Source organism: Pistacia vera, unplaced genomic scaffold (genome assembly GCF_008641045.1).
Source record: "Pistacia vera cultivar Batoury unplaced genomic scaffold, PisVer_v2 Contig645, whole genome shotgun sequence".
Lineage (NCBI taxonomy): Eukaryota > Viridiplantae > Streptophyta > Magnoliopsida > Sapindales > Anacardiaceae > Pistacia > Pistacia vera.
The window spans coordinates 657212-680953 of NW_022196496.1; the positions used below are offsets into that span (position 1 = coordinate 657212).

At 35.5% G+C, this 23742-nt stretch overlaps 3 protein-coding genes across 4 annotated transcripts; 2 read left to right on the forward strand and 1 right to left on the reverse strand.

Annotated features, from left to right (window-relative positions):
* Window positions 1–2202: 2202 nt before the first annotated feature.
* Window positions 2203–4013, forward strand: LOC116111594 (probable WRKY transcription factor 15). Its single transcript, XM_031397757.1, has 3 exons — window positions 2203–3092; window positions 3192–3317; window positions 3430–4013. Exons 1-3 carry the CDS (start codon window positions 2305–2307, stop codon window positions 3587–3589), a joined length of 1074 nt encoding a protein of 357 aa, XP_031253617.1. The 5' UTR covers window positions 2203–2304; the 3' UTR covers window positions 3590–4013.
* Window positions 4014–8602: 4589 nt separating this feature from the next.
* LOC116111591 (tRNA-dihydrouridine(16/17) synthase [NAD(P)(+)]-like) lies at window positions 8603–12122 on the forward strand. The gene is made up of 3 exons (XM_031397753.1): window positions 8603–9123; window positions 9631–9737; window positions 11017–12122. The coding sequence occupies exons 1-3, from the start codon at window positions 8686–8688 to the stop codon at window positions 11753–11755; spliced, it is 1284 nt and encodes a 427-aa protein (XP_031253613.1). The 5' UTR covers window positions 8603–8685; the 3' UTR covers window positions 11756–12122.
* Window positions 12123–12475: 353 nt separating this feature from the next.
* Window positions 12476–16738, reverse strand: LOC116111588 (probable 2-oxoglutarate-dependent dioxygenase At3g50210). Of its 2 annotated transcripts, none has more exons than XM_031397750.1 (12): window positions 16607–16738; window positions 16187–16302; window positions 15853–15971; window positions 15698–15761; window positions 14978–15045; window positions 14292–14350; window positions 14020–14179; window positions 13890–13909; window positions 13758–13804; window positions 13074–13154; window positions 12907–12996; window positions 12476–12811 (listed from the first exon to the last, which is right to left on the reverse strand). In XM_031397750.1, the coding sequence occupies exons 1-12, from the start codon at window positions 16638–16640 to the stop codon at window positions 12683–12685; spliced, it is 987 nt and encodes a 328-aa protein (XP_031253610.1). In that variant the 5' UTR covers window positions 16641–16738; the 3' UTR covers window positions 12476–12682. The 2 variants fall into 2 exon arrangements, with proteins under 2 accessions (XP_031253610.1, XP_031253611.1); XM_031397751.1 differs by lacking the exon at window positions 16607–16738 and adding an exon at window positions 16389–16542.
* Window positions 16739–23742: the final 7004 nt, after the last annotated feature.

Here is a 23742-nt window from a genome sequence, read left to right on the forward strand (position 1 = left end):
AAAGCTAACTGTTCCCTATATACATCATAATTATAACGCCAAGTAGTACCCATATTAGTTATTTGAGTTTGATTACTTTCTCTATTTCCATGTTGACTAATATGTTTATTAGCATGCCTTTTTAAAGTACTAGTACCATTACCTGAATCAACTTTATAAACATTTCCACAATATTTGCATCTTGCTTTCTTGACTTGAACGTCATTTTCTGTCTCGTAAAACTTGTCGAAATGCGCCCAAACGTCTGATGTGAGCCTGTCTTCGGTTTCGACGGCAGTTGATGAACCCGTCTCAGCTTGAGATGGAGTTGGACGAGGACGACTTCTAGAACCACCGGGAGCTGTTGGAATCGAGGGCATATTTTGAGGTGTATCGAATTCTGAGACTGAGACAGCGGGACTATTTGAATCTCTTGCATTCATAGTAAAATCAGCGGGACTAGGACTAGGATAGTAGTTTCCTTCATCATTGAAATTGATAGGAGAGAAATATATATCCATTGTAGTTAAACACAAAAAATTGATGTAGAAGAAATAAAAATTAAAGAAAGAGAATTGGAATATGGAAATTGGAATTTGGAAAATTGGAAATATGAATTGAAAATTGCAAAAACTAATAAAAATTAATCCATTGTAGTTGAAAAAAAAAATTGATGTAGAAGAAATAAAAATTAAAGAAAGAGAATTGGAATATGGAAATTGGAATTTGGAAAATTGGAAATATGAATTGAAAATTGCAAAAACTAATAAAAATTAAAATAAGAGCAAATTGAGAGAATAGAGATAAGAGAATAATTGAGAGAATAGAGATTAGAGAATATGAGAGAATGAGAGAATTTGAGTTGTGAGAAAAATATGAGAGTTTAGGGCCAATTTATAGAAAAAAATGGGGAAAGAAAATGACGAAAAAGACTCCTCCAACGACTATATTTCAAGGGTAAAAGGGTAATTTGAAAAAATAAATAAATTTTATAATTTTTTTCGGCCAACCAGGTCAACCCGACGGGTTGGCCGTTGGTGTAACAGCCAACCCGCCGGGTTGGCGGTCCTTCTGTAGAGAGGACAAAATAGCAACCCAGTACGCCCGGGGGTTGTAGGCGGGCCGGGTTGAACCCCCTTTATTACAGGTTGGGTTAGGGTTGACCCGTCTAATCTGGTCTATTTATTCCACCTCTAATCATAATTGAGCTATTTGATATAAACCTTAAATAGTATTATATTCCTTTTCAGCTTATGTTGTTTATTTACTATATAAGTATATGATACCAAAAACAGTATCCTTTTTCTTCATTATTTGGTTTATGTTAAAAAACCAAACAAATTGACATCGATGGAAGGAGAAAGGGAGAAATACTAAAGTCAACTGTATCATGTGCGGTTATGATGGCCGATTATCGGTAATACGTGGGTGTGTGGGGATGTTTTTATCAACCTAAAAACTTTTATTGTTGTGAGTATTTAGTTAAATTAACAAATTTAAAGTGTTAAAAATAATCTAAAAATTTTTAAAAAATGTTATTAAGAATGTACAAAAAAAAAAACTTCTCAAAAATCTATCATATTTTTCAAAAATGCAAAATAGCATAGAATCCTATTTTAATAACCAACCAGACGAAGCCGAATCATATTTTTCATAATCATAAGCCAGATATATGATATAAACCTTAAGTAGTATTATATTTCTTTTCAGCTTATGTTATTTATTTACTATATAAGTATATGATACCAAAAACAGCGTCCTTCTTCTTCATTATTCGGTTTATGTTAAAAAACCAAACAAATTGATATCGATGGAAGGAGAAAGGGAGAAATACTAAAGTCAACTGTATCATGCGGCACCAACCAATACTACTATTTTATTCAAAACCTAGTTTGAAATCAGACGGCCTGTGACCAATCTTTGACTCAATCTCCAACCATGTTCCTACGTCTCATTGAACAAATTTACCTGCTTGGCCCCCACACTTGAAGAGATAGTCAATGTCATCCCGACTCTTTATTTTTTCTCCAAATTATTGAAGCGATAAAAGGAAGTGATCTATACGTACATTCTAGCCTAGGCTTAAAATTAAATTTAATAAATTAAAGAAAGAAAATATGTGGCTGGATCTTACGCGTACCTAAATTGGACGGCAAAGCTAGAGTGACAGGTGACTGACCTAATTGACCAATCACTATTTCATAGCATTAGCCGATGCCATCATTTTGACCAAACCAGAGAAAGAGAAACCACTTATCTCTTTATTAGCATAGCCACTGTCTTCATTTTGTTTTGGCATACTTTTTTCATGGTGCTGTTGCAGAAATGGCTGTAGAACTCATGATGGGGTTCAGTAACGATGGGTTTGCTTCCAAAATGGTGGAAGAAACCGCAGTGAAAGAAGCAGCCTCTGGACTTGAGAGTGTTGAAAAGCTCATCAAATTGTTGTCACAACAACAACAACAACACAACCAGGATAGATTTAGTCACCATTCAGCTTCATCTTCAACCCCCAGTCCTAAACTACCCATGGATTTAGACAAAGACTACAGAGCTGTTGCCGACGTTGCCGTTTCAAAGTTTAAGAGGGTGATTTCTCTTCTTGGTCGTACCAGAACTGGCCATGCTCGTTTTAGAAGGGCCCCTGTGGCTTCGGCTTCTCCTCCTCCACTTAACCTAAACAACCAAGAGAGTAGCCAGAACCAAGGTGGTGTAGAAACTAAGGTTTATTACGCAACACCGATCCAGCAGTTTCCACCACTTCCACCTCATCTTAATCATCACCATCATCATCCTCATCACCATGAATTCTCTTCCTTGGTTGTTCCAAAGAGCGGGGTTCTTGAGAGGAAAGATTCGTCAACTACTATCAATTTTTCGCATGCCTCAGCTGCCAATTCGTTTATCTCTTCCTTGACTGGTGATGGTGATAGCAAGCAAAATCCATCAAATTCCTCTGCTTTTCAGATTGCTAATCTGTCTCAGGTTTCTTCAGTAGGGAAGCCACCTTTGTCCTCATCTTCGTTTAAGAGGAAGTGTAACTCTGAGAACAACATGAGTTCAGCTGGCAAGTGTGGCGTGTCTTCTGGTCGTTGCCATTGCTCTAAGAAGAGGTAATAATTAACTCTACCCCTTGTTTTACATTATTAGTTCCTTTTCTATGAATAAAGTTTGGTGTTTAAATTTGATTGCTTTGCTGTTAATCGTGACAGAAAGTTGAGATTGAAGAGGGTTGTGAGGGTTCCTGCAGTAAGCTTGAAATTGTCTGATATTCCACCTGATGATTACTCTTGGAGGAAGTATGGACAGAAACCCATCAAAGGATCTCCACATCCAAGGTATAATTTCCTGTTAAAGATAGCTGAGCTTGCTGATTTATCCTGTTATTTATGGTGTAATTAATTGGTTAATTAACTGAGTTTTGTGTTGAATTAAATTGATTTTGAACAGGGGTTACTACAAGTGCAGCAGTGTGAGAGGTTGCCCGGCACGTAAACATGTGGAGAGAGCTGTGGATGATCCATCAATGCTTGTAGTGACATATGAAGGCGAGCACAATCACTCTCTCTCAGTTGCAGATGCCGCAAATCTCATCCTGGAGTCGTCTTAAAGTTGCAATGAAAAAGCAGTTTGATATGTAACTTTGAAAATTAGTAGATGAATGAATGGTAGTGGGGGTAACAGTAGAGTAGTTGGGTTAGCCTGAAGTAAAAGAAAATCCCAGGTATTCATCTCGAAGGAGATTAGTGGGTTTAGTTTGTCCAGTCCAGTGTAGTCCCTGTACACAATATGGGATCTGATTCCACCTGCTTTTATCTTATATATTTTGAGCACTGTAACCTATGTTAATTAAAACAAAAAGCAAGGGAAATGGTGGATTTGGTATTGGATTTCAATCTCAAAAGGAAGAAAGTGGGGTTCTATTCTCTATCGTCTTTTTTCCTAATTTTTATTAGTTGCTTTAGCTTTGGTTCTTGATTTGGATGCCTACTTCTCACCTTTTGTTACATCAATCACAGTTTCATTTTTCTTTTCTCTGATTTAAATACTGAAAAAAGAAAAAAGAGAAAGTAAAGAAAACGACTCAGTCAATTAAGTAGAAAGAAGTGGACCAGTATGTCGTGTTTTGTACGGTTGACCAAAATTGAAAGAGCCGGTTGGGAGTTGCCAGTTGGGACGGCTAGCTAGCTAATTTACGAAGGTGGGTGTTGGTTAGTGATTGAGGTTTTTTTTTTTGTTCTTCTTCTTTTCTCTTAAATGAATTTATGTTTGGTTTTGTTTGGATTCTGGCAAATGGGTTGGCTAAATTTAGAGAAGACTGAGAAAGAGATGGTTGGTCTAGAAGGGTATGAAACTTCAAAGCTTTATTTATTTTTTTTGTAATGTGAAATTAAAATCAAATGGCAAAGTCAAAATGGGTGGGTGGGGAATTGATAAGTTGTGGCCTTTTGGGGCCCTCTCAATTTTGTTTTGGTTTGGTTTGCCTTTGCTTAACGTCAACTTTGTTATAAGAGATGGTCCCCTAAATTTCTTATCATTCATTCATTTGTTGACATGTAGTATGCCCACCCCCACCATCTAAATCATTCACACAATTTCTCTGCCATCATCAAATCAACACCTACACCTTCTTTCCTCAAACCCACTTCAATTTTCAAACAACTGACCCAGTTATAAAGAAACAAAGCTATCCTATCTCTGTTCTATGCCCAAGATTTGAAAAGCATTAATTCAATTATTAAGTAAAGCTTGTACTTCACTTAACATGTCAAACCTTGTTGTAAAAGAGAGGTCTTATAAAACTAATAGTGTAGCCGTGGACAATGGAACAACCAACCAAACAAAAATGTATATATATATGTGTAGACGCTTATTGTTGTATTTTAGAAATATATATATATATATATATATATATATATTGAATTTGTCAAAGTTTAAGTTGACCCACCTGCAGTTGTCAGGATGAACTGATATCACAAGTTTGTCCTTTATTTTGTTGGTATTTGATGTAGGGTTACACAAGTTTGAACAAGTTCCCGACTGAATGAGTTGCTCCAGTCTGTAAGATGTTGATATTTCATACATCAGTAGGATAATGAGAATCTTTATTCATACGTCTAAAATCCAGATTTGTGCATTTTAAAACATATGTATAATGTATTAATGTAAGTAGCATGCTATCACAAGAAAGCTAACTGGCAAAGATCTGTGTTATGTCACTGTATATATTATATGCTTACATAAAAAGCTGATTTATATTGTCACGTTCGGCATTTGCATTGCTGTAACTTTTAAAACTTGTCATATAAATTTTTGAGAATATTAGGAGTGATACCAAACTGTATTCGAAAAAACAATGTTGCCAAAACCCAAGTATACATGGAATATTTTGAAACGAGGAGCCGGAAGTGGTTCCAAATGAAAGGTTTTGGTTCAGCCTGTTGGGGGAAATGATTCATTTTGATTTATGTGGAGGAGGAGGAGGAGGTTTTCCCATGCATTTTTGTAACACCAACGTTTGTCAAAATTTCAGTAGATGCCTTTTTTTTTGTTCATGACTGTTATGCCTGGAAAAGTAAGGCTGACGCACGATCTTGTTAGCATGGGATGGTCAGAGCTTGAAAAGGTTCTGCGACCGCTCAGACGCACCCACGTAGCATAAAGACGTAAGCAGCATGCCCCTGTCAGTGCAGTGGGTGAGTGCTAGGTTAGCAGATGGTTGGAAGTCTTCCACGTGTCCAATCCCTGCATAAGTCGAGGAAATCACTCGGACAAGTGAGCAATGAGACACAGAGAAGGATCTGCACAGTATCCACCCACTAGCAGATTTAATAATCATTACCTTGGTCCATCCCACTATAAATAGATGACTTCTCTATCATTTGCAAGGATTAGCTAATTTCACGTTAGAATAGCTTACTCTCTCTTTTTCTCTATCCCTTATATTCTCTAAACTGTAACTTAGTTCACTTAATGCGACCTGATCTTATTCATTAATACAATATCAGTGGACGTAAGATTCGCTTCTAAGCATTCGAACCACTTTAAACATTGCTTCTCACCTTTTACTTAACTGAACATTTTTATATCACGCGTGACTTCTAAGCATGCTTAGCATTTCTCACGTACGATTAGTTGGTGTCAAAATCAAACATCAACAATGATATATAATTTTAGTAGATGATAATCAACGGGAAAAGAAATACATATATATATATATCTTACCAAATGATTATTCCTTTCCTTGCACCTCATAAAGCTGCATATCATAGACCAAAATAAGTCTAGAATTTGTGCAATGTCATTAGTAGTCATTCAGAGAAGTAAACAACTTCTTGAGGTTGAGAGCACAACAATCCAGCAGCAGTCCAAAATGATAAAGCATTTTTTTTTTTTTTTTTGGGTGTTTAGGCTAGTGTTAGGAAACGACCCGGTTGCGCAGCGGAAAACAAAAATTTTACAACTACGGATCGTTCCTTAGAACCCAAAATCAGGGCATAGATTTACAGTTTATGCATAATATGAATCTGCAGAAAAATAAATCCAAAGGTTTAGATATTACCCACGTGGAGGCTCCACCAATGTTGTCTCTGAATGTGTTTGCTACCGATCCAAGTGTAGGATCGAACCAAGAAGTCCACACGAAGACAACCACCAAGAACCAAGGAGGGATTTGCTAGATCCTCCTTGGCCTTAAGAAATCAAGAAGAAGATCAGTATTTGATTTTTCAATCAACAGTGAGATTGGCGTGAGAGAGTGTATAAGGGGCTGCTGTGTTTTCTTTTAAAAAAATTAAAGAATGAATCACACACTATTCTTTTATAGGCAAACCAAGTGCCCTATTCCCACATGGAATGGGCTTGGGCTCCAACCCAAACACCCCATGTTGCCAAACACTCCCAATTTGATATTTTAATTTAATCATCATTATCTTAATTAAAATCAATTAATATTTAATTAACATTTAACAAATGATGATTTAATTAAATATGTGCGAACACACATTTAACCGTAATTTACTTATTTAATTTTTTTTAACAAATTAAATAATAGGCTACGACCTCAGCAAATTTAATTGCACTGTGAAATTACCAAAATACCCTTTTGCCTAAAAAGACGAAAACGCCCTTCTTTCTTCTTGGCTCTAAATTATCTTCTATGTGTGTGACCCATAGGCTCCATTCATACCGGTAGTGTATAGTTAGCGATTACACAATTAATCGTCTCACAATACAGACCCAGATTGGCCCCTAGCAAGGCATCATGGCCACCGATAGATTCGGATTCAGCAAAGTAGCTACCTTTCAACGATAGGTTACCGTACATACGATCCTTATCATACGTTATCTCGACGAGACGAAGGCATAGAAATAGTGTAACCTTCGGTTACTCTCGATATTATATATTCAGTTCTGGACCAATGACCCGTATTATAATCTGGATAGAGCAACAACTCAATCCCACTGTGGCCACAGTTTTAGTGTCATTGCCATATACTGAATTGCGCCGTGAGATAACTTCTCCCGTACCGGGAGTGATGAATCCTTGTCAATCCACATAGTCTTGATACACTTCTTGATATAGCAATCACCACCGTACTGACAGCTCTGAATAGAACTGCGTTAGGCTAGTGTCAAACTGTACCAGTCGGTGCACAAGGCACTCGGTGCCCTCAGCTAAGGATCACATGCACCACCATTCGTTAGAGGATTTGTTCCATAGACACTGGGGTTACCATCCATATGGAATCCTCTGGTGGGTCAGTCCAGTGAACTTGCTGCGGTATATCCGCCTACAACAAGCACCCATGTGTTGCACCAGGTTGTCACCAAACAACCTTGACAAGTGAGATCAGTCACTGCCTTTCGACAGGGTCGTTCAACACTATGATAGCCTTACCGTATTATCTGTGCCCTTATTTCAGAATAATACTAGGGCTACGGACGTTTCTAGAATGGCCACCATATGTGCTCATAGGGTTCTCACTATCAAGATTTGAAACACTTGATACCCTCGTCACGGTTCTACCATTCTAAGGACATATATCAATACATATTGCAATAATAATAATGATTTACGCGATATAGAATAAAATGCCTTTTATTATTGATTAATGAACATTATTACAAAGAGTCAATTCCACAATAATTGATTGGCTCTAGGGCATCTACTCTAACAGTTTGCAAGCACCTCAACTAATCTTCCGGGTCTTGAAGTTAACGATTGGATAAGTCTCCGGTGATTATCTTTATTAGTAACCGAGATAGATTAAGCTCAAGACCTTTTGAATGATATATTCAAAAGTCTTTGTTTTTCTGATAATATTTAGAGATGCAATATTGCAGTTTAAGTTAAAGCCACGTCAAGTGATTATTCAGAAAGTGATATTTTTTTTTAAGGATTTTTAGAGTTTCTAATTAATCTCTTGTTTGCAAGCATGATCATACATAAAGTTACAAACTTTGATAATTTTCAATTTTAAATATATTATTTAATTTTAAAAAGTTTATTAAAGGGCCAAGTTCTAATGGACTCACATAACATAACATATCCAACCCTACAAGGTTAAGCCCAAGCATGTACGGCCCAAAAGTAACGCAGCTTAAACCCAGATGAGAACGTCCAAGGCACTTCGCAGTCCTCCACTAAACCCTAACCAATAGTGGCGGCGATGGGTTGTCCTCATCAAATCCCATCGTCCGCTCATGAACTTCAAACCCAAAATCATTAGTCCCCGTCTCTCTTCTCTCAACTCCTGTTTTTTCATTTCGAAAATTCTCATGGCTCAAACCCTGACCCGGACTCTCCATTCGGATCCGCCACAAGACAGTGAGGACGTCCTCTGCTCCGACAATGCCCAGCAACAGGAGCAAGAATCTTCTTTGTCTGATACGTCGTCGTTTATTTTGGGGTCGCCGAGTCGGTGCCTGACCGGAGAGGCCTGTATAGAGAGAGCATGGGCCCATTGGGCCAAACTAGGCCGGCCCAAGTTGATCGTTGCCCCGATGGTTGACAATTCGGAGCTCCCGTTTCGAATGCTCTGTAGAAAGTACGGTGCTGAGGCTGCGTATACGCCCATGCTGCATTCACGAATTTTTACTGAGACTGAAAAGTACAGAAATCAAGAATTCACCACTTGTAAGGTAATTTTCTTATCTTTAATTGTTCTTAACTTTGTTTGAAGTTTCTAATGCTATATGCTTATAGGTTATTTGCCAGCGTATTTTTTATATTTATTTATTTATTTATTTATTTTAAATCTGTGATTCGGAGATGATAGTTTGATAGAAATGTGCATGGTTAATATATTTTGTTTATACATTTATTTTAATAGGAAAAAATCAATAATTTTGCATTTTAGAGAACAGACTTCTAATATTTCTGAATGGTGATTGGTGAAAGAAAAGAGATGGATGATAATTGTGAGGATATTTATATTGCCGTGCTAAAGTAGGTATAATTGCAATGCGATTAAGCTGATTCAGGAAGGATTCATTATTCATATATGCCTAATAATTTAGGCTCTTTGAGTTGAGATATCAGAAGCTTATATAATCCATTCTAGAATTCTGTATCTTCTGATATTTATTTCTTGAGAATTTGAGGGTGGCTTTCTTTTTGGGGTTTTTGAATGGTGCAAGTTATTGCAGGAGGATCGCCCATTGTTTGTTCAATTTTGTGCCAATGATCCAGACACATTATTGGATGCTGCACGGAGAGTGGAACCTTTCTGTGATTATGTTGACATCAATTTAGGGTAATGTAATTTCTCCCCCCATTTATAATTAACATTTACTTGGTTTTGTTTGGATGATTGGTCATTAGCTGGAAAACTGTTATTATACTTAATTTTAAGTGAGCATATGGTCAAGAGAAATTAATTTTTTAAGTAACAGTTTTGGATGAACCACTTATCATGATGAAACAATATGCAATCAATTGTATAGGGAAGGATCAAAAGAGAGGTTTTAACCTTCATAAATATTGGTTTTAAGTTTCAATATCAACAGTAGCCTGTATTTTAATGAAAAGGTTACATTTATTAATTTGAAAATTGTAGTTTTTTGCACATCACAGGATAAAAGGAGTGGAGTGTACTATTTTTTCGAGAACTCATGTTTGGCATAACACAGTATTACTTATAAGCCTTCATTTAGTCCCCTTTCTTCTGCAGTGTTGTACTCTTCATGCAGCGCTGCTTGTGTCCTAATTTTGGTTTTATTATTTTTTAATTTCTTAATTAACATTATAAAATAAAAATTAATATTTATTTTAATATGAATATTGAATTTTTCAATAATTTTATCTATATTAGTTTAACCAGAAGTCGAGAATTTGTTTATAAATATTGTCCAGCATAAAATACAATTTTATACATAATCCAGTCCTAACAAATCTACTTCAATGCAACCAATCCATTCCCCCGAGAAATTAATCCAGTACAATGTACCAAAAATACCCCATATTCCATATTTATTCTTTCACAATGCATACTAATGTAATTTTAAGTCATGACATTGAAGGGACTGAAAAGAACAGAAACAGCTTGATTTCTTCTTTGTAATGCCCAGTTATTTGAGCTTGTGTCTTTTGGTTTTTATTAGTTTTGGTGGATTTTACTTAAAATTTCTTTGATTTGTCAACTGTTCAATGTTTTAAAACACAAATAGTAGATTTTTAAGTTTTCAACAATATAAATATAATCTTACGGGAGAATCATTCAATTAAGGCTATTCCCAACCAAATGGTTTACTTTTATAATTACTGGTAAAACCATAATCATCTTATCTAATCCAGAACTTTTTATACTCTCAAAATGTCAGAATCTAGAAGAGAAGACGTAAAAAAATGAAAGAAGAAAATTAATTTCTTGTGACACACAACCAACTTTCATTTAGCAACTTTGTGATTATAACATCGGCTTCTTAATGATCATAGGAAATTAGAATGCACTTAACTGAAGTGAGCAATCTTCTTCCCAAATACTTTTTCGAAAGTGATTACTTGACTGTAAGTGGTATTTTGCTTGTTTACAGTTGTCCTCAGCGTATTGCTAGGCGAGGTAATTATGGAGCTTTCTTAATGGACAACCTTCCTCTGGTAAAGTCGCTAGTAGAAAAATTGGCTCAGAACCTTCAAGTCCCTGTCTCATGCAAGATTAGAGTATTTCGTAATTTACAAGATACTATCAATTACGCTAAGATGCTTGAGGATGCTGGGTGCTCTCTGTTAGCTGTCCATGGCCGAACAAGGGATGAGAAAGATGGGAAAAAAATCAGAGCTGACTGGAATGCCATAAAAGCTGTTAAAAATGCTCTTAGAATCCCTGTCCTTGCCAATGGGAATGTACGGCACATGGATGATGTGCAGAATTGTTTGCAAGAGACTGGTTGTGATGGGGTGCTTTCAGCCGAGTCTCTCCTCGAGAATCCTGCTCTTTTTGCTGGATTTCGAACTGCTGAATGCACAGTGGGATGTGAAGAAAGCCATAAAGATGGAAATCTTGATCAAGCAGAACTATTGGTGGAGTATTTGAAGCTTTGTGAAAAATACCCCGTTCCTTGGAGAATGATCCGTTCTCATGTACACAAATTGATGGGGGAATGGTTCAGGATTCAGCCCAGTGTCAGAGAGGATCTAAATGCGCAATCCATACTGACCTTTGAATTTCTTTACGGTATTGTAGATCGACTGAGGGAGCTGGGTGTAAGAATTCCACTTTATCAGAAGGATACTCATGTGGGTAAAATTTCAGCTGATGGTTTGGCCTCGTGAACACACCATGCAAGTAGTAAAAACAAGTTGCAGGTGCCCCCAGTCTTTGTTTTCTGGCAAAGACCACAACGGGTTTGTTGCCAACTCTCAGATTTTTTTGGTTCATGAAATATATATATATATTTTTTTAAAATTACAATTGTCAAAGTGATTTGATTATACTAACTGACATATCCAGTAAACAAAAGTAAGAATGATCAAAGAAGGCTTTGTGGTAGTTGTACTAGATTTGTTGTATTAGTTAGATATTGTTGTATTATCATCATTAAGATACATATGTATCAATTTTGAAGGTAATAATTCTTGTCCAGAGCAAAAAATTACTCTGATTAAATGATTTTTTGTTTTGTCTTTTATAAATGTAATACGTAAGGAATATTATTTTAGGTTTTTTTTTTTTATTTTTTATATTTACAAATTTTAAGGTTTGAAGATACTTAAAAGGTGAGGCAAATGTTTCAACTGGAGTCTTCTGATATTAGTACTAAAACGGTCATCGTTCGGCTGTTCATGACACGTCTTGTAATTGCAAGAGGCACTTTACTATCAGTGTGTGTGTTATGCATGCCAACAATTAACTTTTCGTACTAGGGAGAAAATGCCAGCATTTAAAAGAATCAATGTTCGGTTTGTCCAACTAATTATTCCGAGAACTGCTGGAGAATGAGGAAAAGAATTAAGCAGCAAATTTTCTATGATGAAAAACTAGATGAAAATTATATCAAATATCAATCAGTTTGGTATCAATTTCCATGAAACAGTTTCCATGGCCTCGCATTTGAAGCTGCTTGAGAGTAACACTAGCTAATAAAGGCCAATGCTAGGATCCAAATTCCAAGATAGAATTAAATTACACCATTGTAACTAGAAATAATTCAAACGTTTGATACAATGTATTTACAAGATTCAAAACTCAAACATAAGCTCCTACATGACAAAGTTCGTGGTAACTTTGCTTACTAAATGTTCTCCATAAACAGCTCTATCAAACTTTACAGTTCCACCAGTCCGCTGTTTACAAACTTCCAGAGGCTCCACTGCTGTATCGTAGTTGGTCTGTTTATGCCAAAAAAAGGGAAGAAAAAAAAATCTGAAGCACCAATGCAATTTTAGTCTGAAAAAGAAGTTATAAGAGCGAGATATTGGTTAACCTCATAAAAGTGCGCTATGCAGATCCGATATTTTGGAGAATTGTTGATCACTCGATGCAGGGTTGACTCGTACAAACCATTGGAAAATATCTGCAGTACCATCAAGCTTATTAGATGTCATAAGAAACAGAGAGACAGGGGAAGGTTTTCGGGACAAAACCATTTACCTTCAGCATGTCACCAATGTTGCATACAAATGAACCAGGTAAGGGAGGAGCTGATATCCATTCGCCAGACCGGTTTCTCACCTTCAACAAAATATCCAAATTACATATTTGTGGAAACTAAGGCAAAAGTTTCATATGAACATAGAATTAAGCCTCCCAACAGAAGTTGAAACTGCCATTAGAACCTTTACTATTATAAAGACGATAAATGAAGTTGAACGGAGGCTAAAGGAAACTTTGCAGCTAGCAGAGATTATGATTAATTAAAGCATGGTAGGTTGTTTTAAGGCATTGTAAGTTTCAAAGAAAACAAATTCTTATGTTCTTTTTCTTCATCCTTCTTTGTTTGACATGCCAACCAACTCCTCTGGCAAGGAAGGAGATATTAAAGAAACATATCAAACTTAAAGCGCTACTTTTTAGTTTTCAAGGTTGATTGTTAAAATCTTAATCGATTCATGCTCAACACTATCAGAAACTTAATAAACACTACACATCCAAAACAGAAAACTAAGTTACTAGCTGTTGTCAGCTGGCTCCTAGCATGACAAATGAAAACATTTTAAGTCTATGCCAAGCCCAAGAAAAGAAAGAGACAACAGATAATTGTTATGCTATTATGGTGAATCCTTGATGTTTAAGGAGGTTGAACATAGAGTGAAAAATGGGAGTATGGGACCATACCTGAAGAGCCGTTATATCGTCATCTTGATTAACTAATGTCAGCAAACCTGTTATGCAACATTACATATTTACTGAGATATATGTATTAGATTTTTGAGACCAGCGATCGTTTCAACTTTGAAAAGTATTTACCATAGTCAGTGTGAGCTCCGCTGAAGTATGGCCACAATAAAAACATAAGAAAACATGAAAAGAGAATATATATGAGCCTCAGTAATGCAAAGCAAAGGAAAAAACACCAATGGCAGCATTGTTGCAATACCATCCAATGTCATTTTCTGGCATCCCATGGCTATTGGCAACACCTGGGTAACCAATAATACGATACACCCAAAATGCATCTCCTGCTCTTTCACCTTCAAATTCATATGGTGACCCACCCAATGCTAGAGCGATCCCCCGCATAATTTTTCTTGAAAGGTCTGGCAGCATCAAGAACCAAAAGATGCAATAAACTTTCTGCCAGAATTAAAGACCTAAGACACACAGAGAGAGAGAGAGAGAGAGAGAGTAATCCTGCTATGGAAAGCATGCCTGTGCAGAGGTTGATGTACTCCTCCATCAGTTCTTTAAAGTTAGGAGGATTAAGTGGCCTGCCAAAAGCATCAGTAGCAGAAAAAAAAAAAATGTTGTTAGCATTACCAAAACCATATCCTTTCAATAACTCTAGATTGAAGGCACTTGCTGAATTTAGAGCTTCACAACCAGCAAGGAGATTCTAATATATGAAGGGTGGTAGAATAGTGCCAAAGGAATTAAGCAACTTAAATAACAGTATGGAGCACAACTTACAGAAGCTGAAAACTCTCATAAAGAACAACAAAGTAGAGCAATTGCGAGGTTGAAAATCCTAGACATATATGATGTAATTCTGATATGAATGTATACTGTCTACTTATTAAAAATTAGGTGTTCTATGTGACCAACTTTTAAGGTCAAGCAGACCCCATATACATTCTGGGCCTACCATGCAAGCTTACAGAAACAGAGCTCTATAGCTAAGGAACTTTCATTATAGAAACATTACTCATGGGCACAGTACTGGCAGGATAATTCTGCTGGAATATGGTCAATAAGAGATGAGCATATAAACTTCGTAACATGTTGTCATCGATATAATAAGTGTAATGATAATATCCAGAAGATCTGTTTTCATACATATTCTATACAAGAAAGTTTAGAATGCAAATCTAGTCAAGGAAACACTGATTTCAACATACCACTGATTACACCCTTCCATGGGTTTGCCAAGAGCCCCATACATCCCTTGTTTTATTTCTTTATAGCACTGTTAAAGCAGAAGAAAAAGATAACAACATAAATAACATAAAGAACTAGATGTATCACCAACTATAGTAATGATCACAATGATAAAAATAACTGTCATATCAGAAGCAAATTTAGCCCTCTGCGTGCTATTTCAGAGATAGTAATTCACAATAATTAGACACATGTGGGGAAACATCATAGCCCATGAAAACCAATATTAAAATTACATTCAAAGCAAGCTTATGATAGATGTAGCTATGATTTCAATTCATCAGTACCATTCCAGATATGTGTAAATGTACAGTAGAATAAGGTAGTATAAGTACAATAGCTGAAAATGGATGATAATCACATTTAAAGAATACCATGACATGGGTTCTTGCTAAGAACCTGGGAGAAATGTACAGAAAATTTTCCACAACATGGCGTCTCAAACATGATTCATTTTGCCCTTTGTCTAGATACAACATGCCTGATGCCTTATTTTAAAAAATGTCTTGGTCTAAAATTGTCTTCAAACATTCTAAAAATTTGCACAAGAATGCACAGTAAGAAGGTCTGCCATAAAGTTCTATTTTACAATATCTACAAACATGCATCAAGGAGAAAATGTTACTAAATGACCCCGGATACATGAAAACTCGTGAAGTGTGAAAATGCGCAAAACTTACATCAATAGCCTCATGCATATCAGGGATGCCTTTGGTGATATTTTCTCCAATTCTCTGATATCCCCTGCACTCAAAATATGCTCTCACTTAAGTAAGTTCTGATTTAAAATAAAATAAAATAAAAAAAAATTTGGCTCCTATTCCATTAAGCAAACCTGTAACCAGCTTGTGGAGTCATCTTGATCTTGAGTTTTTCTTCATACGGATGATCAAAGAACTGGTGTGAAATATTTTTGACCTCTTTGATGAGGGACTCAGGAATACCATGGCCCTTCTGTCAATTGCAAACAACACAATATATTTAGAAAATATAATGACAATTCAAATTTCTGCAGCGAAGCCTTAGTTTTGTTGGAGCACATAGAAAACACAGGTCACAGAAAGAAGAAACAAACATCTCTCTATCAGCAACTTATGTTTGATATCAATTACAAATTATTTGGTAACTCTATTTCAGCAAAGGAAAAACAAACAAGACTAAAAGATTACCACATAGAAGAATCCAGCCTCTCTGCAAGCCTGATCCAATTGCGTAACAACTTTACGTACACCGGGGTCTTCACCCATGTTTGGATCATCACAGTTGGCCAACAATGGACTAATGTCTACATCACACCAAAAAAAAAAAAAAAAAAAAGAAATTATGAGTTGAGACACACACGAAACAATCCAAGCCCTCGGGAAAACTTACTTTTAAGCAATTATTAATCTTCGGATAAGTAAACTGAGTTTTTACTCAAATTCACAAACATAGCAAAGCAAAATTCCACGATTTTTAAATGCTAATATTAAAGAATGAAGCCAATTTTTACTACTTCCACCCAAATGATGATGAAAATTGAGATAGACGTTTAAATTAACGTAGAGTTGAGATAGAAGAAGATGAATTGAATAAAGAGAGTTGGTTACCAATGACGGGGATGGATTTGAAGTCGGTGGCCATGTTGATGACAATGATCTTTTCGTATACCTGGCTGGTTGTGTATATACTAAATAGAAGCTAGAGAGAGAACACTTGTTAAGAAGAAAGACATGCAATTATCATGAATGTTCTTTCTGCTTCTGCTTTTGCAAATTGCAATCAATGGTGGGTCTGTTACTGATATATTTTTATTATCCGGTTGTGGCATGAAAGTTTTTGGTACAGTGGGTGTCGACGTCTGTCTTTGTCGTTTTTAATGTTGCAGGATGACGTTTAGCTTCGCCGGTCCAAGGGACCCGGCCCACTATTATCATAGAATCTTGCAATTGAACCTAAAAGGCTAAAACCCGCCCAGTACTTATAAATAAATTATAAAAATAAAAATGACGAAATTTTTGTTAAAAAATACATATGGACAAAGAGTTTAGAGTCGTACTCGTATATAGAAACTATTTTCAATCATTAATGAAAAATCCAATTTTAGCATCCTTTACAATGATATGAATAATACGTGAAAACAACATATTCTCGTCCGAGTTTTAGCAAAATTTTAAGTTGATATCTCTGGTTATATTTATTTTAGATTCTCACTTTTGAAGTAACGTCGTTTCCTTTATTTTAGCAGATTCTCAAGTTTTCACTATAGTGCGACACATGTTAGTACGTGAAAGTATATCAGCGTTTTTTTTGGCAAAAGATGAGCTCATGCTAGCAAAAAGCGGCTCACGTTAATAATGTCCAAACCGAAGGTTTTTGGCTTTTTTGGACCGATTTCAAAGTCCAAAATCACTTCCGAGACCAGCGTTGGACTTCTCACAACCTCCTTTACAAAACTCATACCTTCACTTGCCAACCTCACTTACAATTTCTGACTACCTCCAACAATCATTGACGATATTAGTTTAAGGGTAAGAATATAGAATAAATGCAACTAGAGGTATCAACTTGAGATTTTGTTAAACCTCGAGTGAGAATATGTCGTGGAATATGTTGTTTACTCGAATAATACAGTTAGATAGTATGGAATAGATTTGCTGCTAAATCCTATTCTATCATACAAAGTGGAGTATAAATATAAATACTCAATTATTGTCTTATTGTATTTGTTTAAATGTGTGTTCTGTCAATTAAGTTTTAAGTCACAACAATAAAAAGTGTCGGGTAAATAGCTTTAAAATTGATTAAATTTGAAGCTAATTATAAAATAATCAGATTTATAAAAGGATTCTAAAAACTACCTTTTGAAATAAATTAATGAATAATACTACACATACATCATTCTCATACAACATTTCTCATATAACATTATGTGACAAGATATAATTGGGTAAAAGTTTAATTTTAACTTTAAATTAGTCCATCATATCTTGTCATATAATGTTGTATGAGAAATATTGTATGAAAATGATGTATGTATAGTATTACTCTAAATTAATCTATAAACTGATTTTACATTGGAAAATGTTAAATATACCCACACACAATTATTCAAATTACAAAATAAACATTTAATTAACTGAATAAATAATTTGACCTCTTTCATGAGGGATTCAGGAATACCATGGCCCTTCTGCTAAAAAAATAATAAACGACACCACATGTTCTTTTATGTATGAAGTTAATAGTTTTGTTTGAATATTGAGGAATCCAAATGCCTTCATTCAATCGATTAAAAACCAGAACCATAAATATTTTCCTTTCAAAGCATGTTCATTCAACTTTACAATACACAAGAAGCTAAAACCAACATTGACACTTCTATCACATAGAAGAATCCAGCCTCTCTACAAACTTGTGTTGAGATTTTGAAGTCAAATTTAATCCAAATTAGTATTGGATTAGGATATGAGTTTTGCTAATATGTTTTCATGTAGAATTGTTTTTCTTTAGGAATATGAATGTAATTGTATTAGAAATTAAAATAAAATTTCCATTAGGATATGAGATTAGAGTCCTATTAGAAATAATATCTCATGTATTACCTATAAAAAGAGGTTAAAGTCTAGAGTTAGACGATTGAACACTGTTGATATATGAAGCACAAAACGGTAACGTTTCTGCACAAATATCACTAATCAATACACTGTCGTTTCACTGCAAGTAAGATCAAATCTCAGCCACTGAAATAAAGCAGATCCAGCGGCCAGGACTAGCTCAAGAGGTCAAACTATATAAAGAGAGAGTCTTTACACAGAACTAAATTTTTTTGCTGCTTCTCTTTTGCGCGACAGATCTGGTTTTTTGCCCTTTGTGTTGAGAGTTTGTTTCAATCTTGTGTGAGTTACAAATATGTGTAATCCTAGGTGAGGGCAGGTTGTTCCTTCATGTTTAGACTTTAGAGAAACTAGGTCAGGTCATCTTTAGGGATTTTTCAGGTTTGTGTGAGTGGGTTTCTTGATTGAGATTTGGATAAATCGGTGAGAGCTTTCTGTAATCTGTAATAACGTTTTATTCCTAGTGCAGTGAGCCCCAAAATTCCTGGAGCTCAACGTGGATGTAATTAATCTTTCCTTTGTGGAAAGGTGAACCACGGTATATTTGGTGTTCTTGAGTTGATTGTGTTTTGATTTAGTATTGTGTGTGTTGTCTGTGTTCTTTGTGCATGTGATTAGACAGATAATTGATAATGAATTTTTATAACAAATACAATAGAAGACAAGACCAAAATTAGAGAATGAAAGTCACCAAAGAGAGATTTAGTGAAAGCATAGTAAATTCTGCAATGGCAAAGTATGCATAGAGATCTCATACAGAGAGTAAACCACTATAAAATATATGTTTGCGTGTGTAAGGTATTTATTTGTCATTTATTCGTTTATTTTCGTTTTCAGAGTGTCTTAAGCGTTACTAGCAAAGTTTTAACCACCAAAAAATCACTTAAAAGAGAAAGCAAAGTAATAAAGTATTTAGCTTCACATACATTTTTGAATGATGACTCAGTAGAGTCATAAAAAGACAAACAACGCTAACATTTACTATTAATTTCAAAGAAAATGAGCAGATCGACATTAAAAATGTCAAAATGTGTGTAAAAACGGCGATGGATTTGAAGTCAGTGGCCATGACGTCGTTGCTCTTATAGTGTTGAATCTGTCAATCTCCTTCAGCTGGTGACTGATATATACATTTATATTTATATAGACTACAAGAATCAAGCCCTGTAGATCTTCCATATTCGATTTGTTTTAAAATCACGTGGTTTATTTTTGTCTCTCTCATGCAGGGTGAGTTGGATTTAATCCGATTCAGGACATGAATTTGCTCACGCGTTGTTTCTGGCGAAGTAATAAAGTAAAGTAAGAAATTGTGGTCATTCGTAATCTTTGAATTGTTATGTCAAACGATTTGGTTAATTTTAAGATTAGTGGGAATCTTTTTATGCAATGACTATTGTATTACTCTATTCAACCTCTACTCTTTTATAATTATTGTAATCCAAAGTCATTATTTATGTAAATATGTAACAATATAATAAGATATTCAACCTGAAGAATTAATATTTTATACTGTCACTTCATAAACTTTCAATATATTAGAGTTGTTGTAACAGTATATATTAGCATCAACCACTTTTCTAAATAGGATGTTAAAACTTCTTCATATATTTTTTTTTTCTTAATGTTTGATCCTGCGTTAGTTAATTTTTGTTTTCTTTATTCTCTCCTGGTGATGTGAAAAGTCGCACCAACCAAAGATATTTAATCAACCCCGGAAGAGGCCAGGTAAGATATGCGCATGTTTATTGATAACCAGTGAGGTCAATAAAATAACGTATGAAAGTAAAGAATAAAATATATTTTTATAGTAGTTTGGTGTTATAAAGACCAAGCATACATCCACTTTTTTTGTTATTGCTTAGAGGTGTCACAAAATCAAATGAGATTACACGGGAAATTGGCGCGAGCTAAATGAAGGACATTTAACTTTTGCAACCTTCTCTTACTTAATGCTCTTTTACACGTACGAGTGTTTTTTCTTCTTGAACTTTACTAAACTGGAATTCGTTCTTTGAAACGGAGGTTGTGGACTCCTTTTATACTTGGTTCGTCTGACAGTGGTTGAGAGTGGGTGTTACAGAGTTGCTTGCACGCATAATCCCCCTTAATTAGGATATGAGTCAGTAATCCTCATGCTTGTGACAGATCAGGCCATACTAATGATAGCTTAACCCATGCTTATGACAGTGACCACCTTGTGTGAGAAGGTAAGCACCGATGGACGACACATGGGAGGATCCTGGCTATTGGGCTTTGATACAATGTTTTACAACCCGGCCCAGCCCGGCCGGTTGAACCGGTTGAACCAGGACTCAGCTGATGAGCCGAGCCGAGTGAGGCTCAAAACTGTTTATATCAGTTTGCCCATTTACACCCGCGGTTGGACCGGTGCACTGTAGCACCCGCAGGTCCAACCATTATTTTTTAAAAACTCGGGTCAACTAATTTATAAAATTATAATTATATAAAAATTAATAAATTATATAAAAATATAAAAATAATAAATTATATATTGAACTAAACAGTAAAAGCCCCTTATCCAAAGCAAATACCAACCCCATTTTCACGACATTTCCCACCCTTTGGTCTGAAAGTCTGAAAATAACCGCCGGAGTCTCCCCTTCACCGTCAAATCTCATTGTTGCAGCCTTCACCGTTGAATCTTGTTGCTACAGCCTTCACCGTCGAATCTCGTCGCTGTAGCCTTCACCGTCAACTGCTTACTTCGTCGTTAGCTGGGGTACTACGAATCTCCTCCCATTTCGCGATCTTCTCTGTCCTCACACACTCTTCTTCACTACCGATCTAAGTTGTTCATCCATCGTCGTCAATCTTCTTGGAGCTACACAGTTGATCTTGTCTTCTTCTGGCCCAGGGATTGTCGCCTCTTCCCGTCACATTACTTGAATCTCAACTCTTCATAGTTGCCCTGTTCACAGCCGAGCTTCACCTCCTCGACGGTCAACTCAACTGTCAACGGCTCAACGACAGCTCATCTTCACCAGCACCAGGTAACTGTCATTGTGTCACCTTAATGATTTACATTCCACTATTCCAGCAGATTGTATATAGATCATAGATGCCATGTATATAGATCATAGATGCCATTACATTTTAATAATTTGATTCAATTACATTTAATAATAAAAGCTATTAAATAATTGAGGTAATTTATGGTGGATTTTAATTAGATTGTGGCCATACTGCTTTGTTGACGTCAATTTTTTGGGAGTTTGGGCTAGAATTGGGTTACTCAAACCTTTTAGGGTGGGTGATACTGTCTGAATATGGGTTGAGACTCTGGCTAATAGGTAGGTTTTCCGACCGATGCTCAAGTTAGCTTAGTATCTCTCGTACTTGGATTTTAGGGATAAATGCTAATTTTATTATAGGAAAATAAAATCTTTTGGATGAATATTCATAGAGCAATCTCGCCAAAATTGGGGTTACTCTTTGGGTGTTGTACCTTCTTTGACACTAGACACGTCTTCAAGAGGAGTGTAGGTTAATGATCCATTTAACATTTATAATATGTATTGCATTTGTATCTTTGTGATTGATATACTCATAAAATGAAATGATTATGAATATGAATATGATAAAGTTTACTATGATAATGATAATAATTGTTTTTATAAACTATCAAACAAGATAAAACACATAACCATCCAACAACTCCGTTTTTATGAAACAAACACTTGTTACATATCTCTTATTGACAAAGTTTTCAATGTGTTACATATAATCCAAAAAGGATCACATGTAGTCTTACAAAGATTTTGATATATTTACCACTTCTGAGTTATTTACAATGCATGAGTATTCCTATAGATGGTGGTGATCACCCTTCTTATTATGACTCAATGGATGCTTCAGAAGGTTGTTTATAATTTTTTAAGCAAACTCAATTTGGTAGTAGCTAGTTTATACTTTATATTCAATTAGTTTAAATGGGAAGATTTAACTTATGGTTTTCCTTTTTTGCTAGAATTTTTTGTAGATGATGTCGTCGATGTTAATAATAATGGCGATCATCTGTCAGGTGGCGTGTGAATTGTAAATTTTAATTGAGGATGGAATGAGACCATTGGGCGAAGATCATTTTTTGTTAGAATGTTGAAGTGTTGACTTGAAAGTTGAAACAACTATTATGTCATTTTTCTTCCCTCATTTTGTTATTTTGATTTGTAATTTGTTGTATTATTGATGTAATGATGTTTGATGATGCTTTGCTAAGGGCTTTTTATTCTGGAGTTTATGATTTGGAACCAAGTTCTGGAAATTTGCAATATGTGAACAGTAAATTTGCTGACGTCATCATGTTGATGTCAGCATGATGATGTCACCGGTTGAACCAACTGGTTCAACCGGTTAAACCGGTCAACTCGGGACCCGGCCGCCTTGTCGGGTTTTATCCTGGGTCGGTTTTTAAAACATTGTTTTGATGTACCTTAGGGATGCGTGGCACAAATCTGACCGTTAGGAAACTAAGCACAACATTTCCAATTATGATAATCGAAGAATTAGAAATCAAAATTCTCAAATATCCAAGAAATGGATAAGATTAGAGTTTTGACATTTGAATCTGAATTTTTAATTCTTCTCTTACTGGTCTTTTACACGACCAAGAAAAAGGAGATAAACGAGGGTAAGTTATTGTGATATCCAAAATGGAAATGGAGTTTCACCGAATAGAACCTCAAGAACTTTTACAAATTGTCATTGGGAAGGAAGAGTTGTTGGGGAGAAGCCATATACATAACTTTTTTTTTTTTTTTAAGGACTAAGAAGATAAAACTGTGCATTTTTTAGGTTAGAAGGGTATCTATATAAATAAATTCTGATTTAAAGTTCATACAAGTCATGTGCCCTTAGATGTTTGATAATCCTAGGATTATATTGTCTTCTTTATGCGTTTTGTAGGATTTCAGATACTTCTTATTAAGTTTTGTGCCGAAATTACTACTTAAATTTGTATATTTTATGTTTTAGGCCAAAACGTACAGTTGGAGCAAAACTGAGCAAAAATGAGTTTCTGGACCCGGAATCAAGAGAAAGTCAGAAATCGGGGGAATTCTAATGCTGATTGGAAGCATTATGAAGTTTATTCTTATTGGGGATCACGA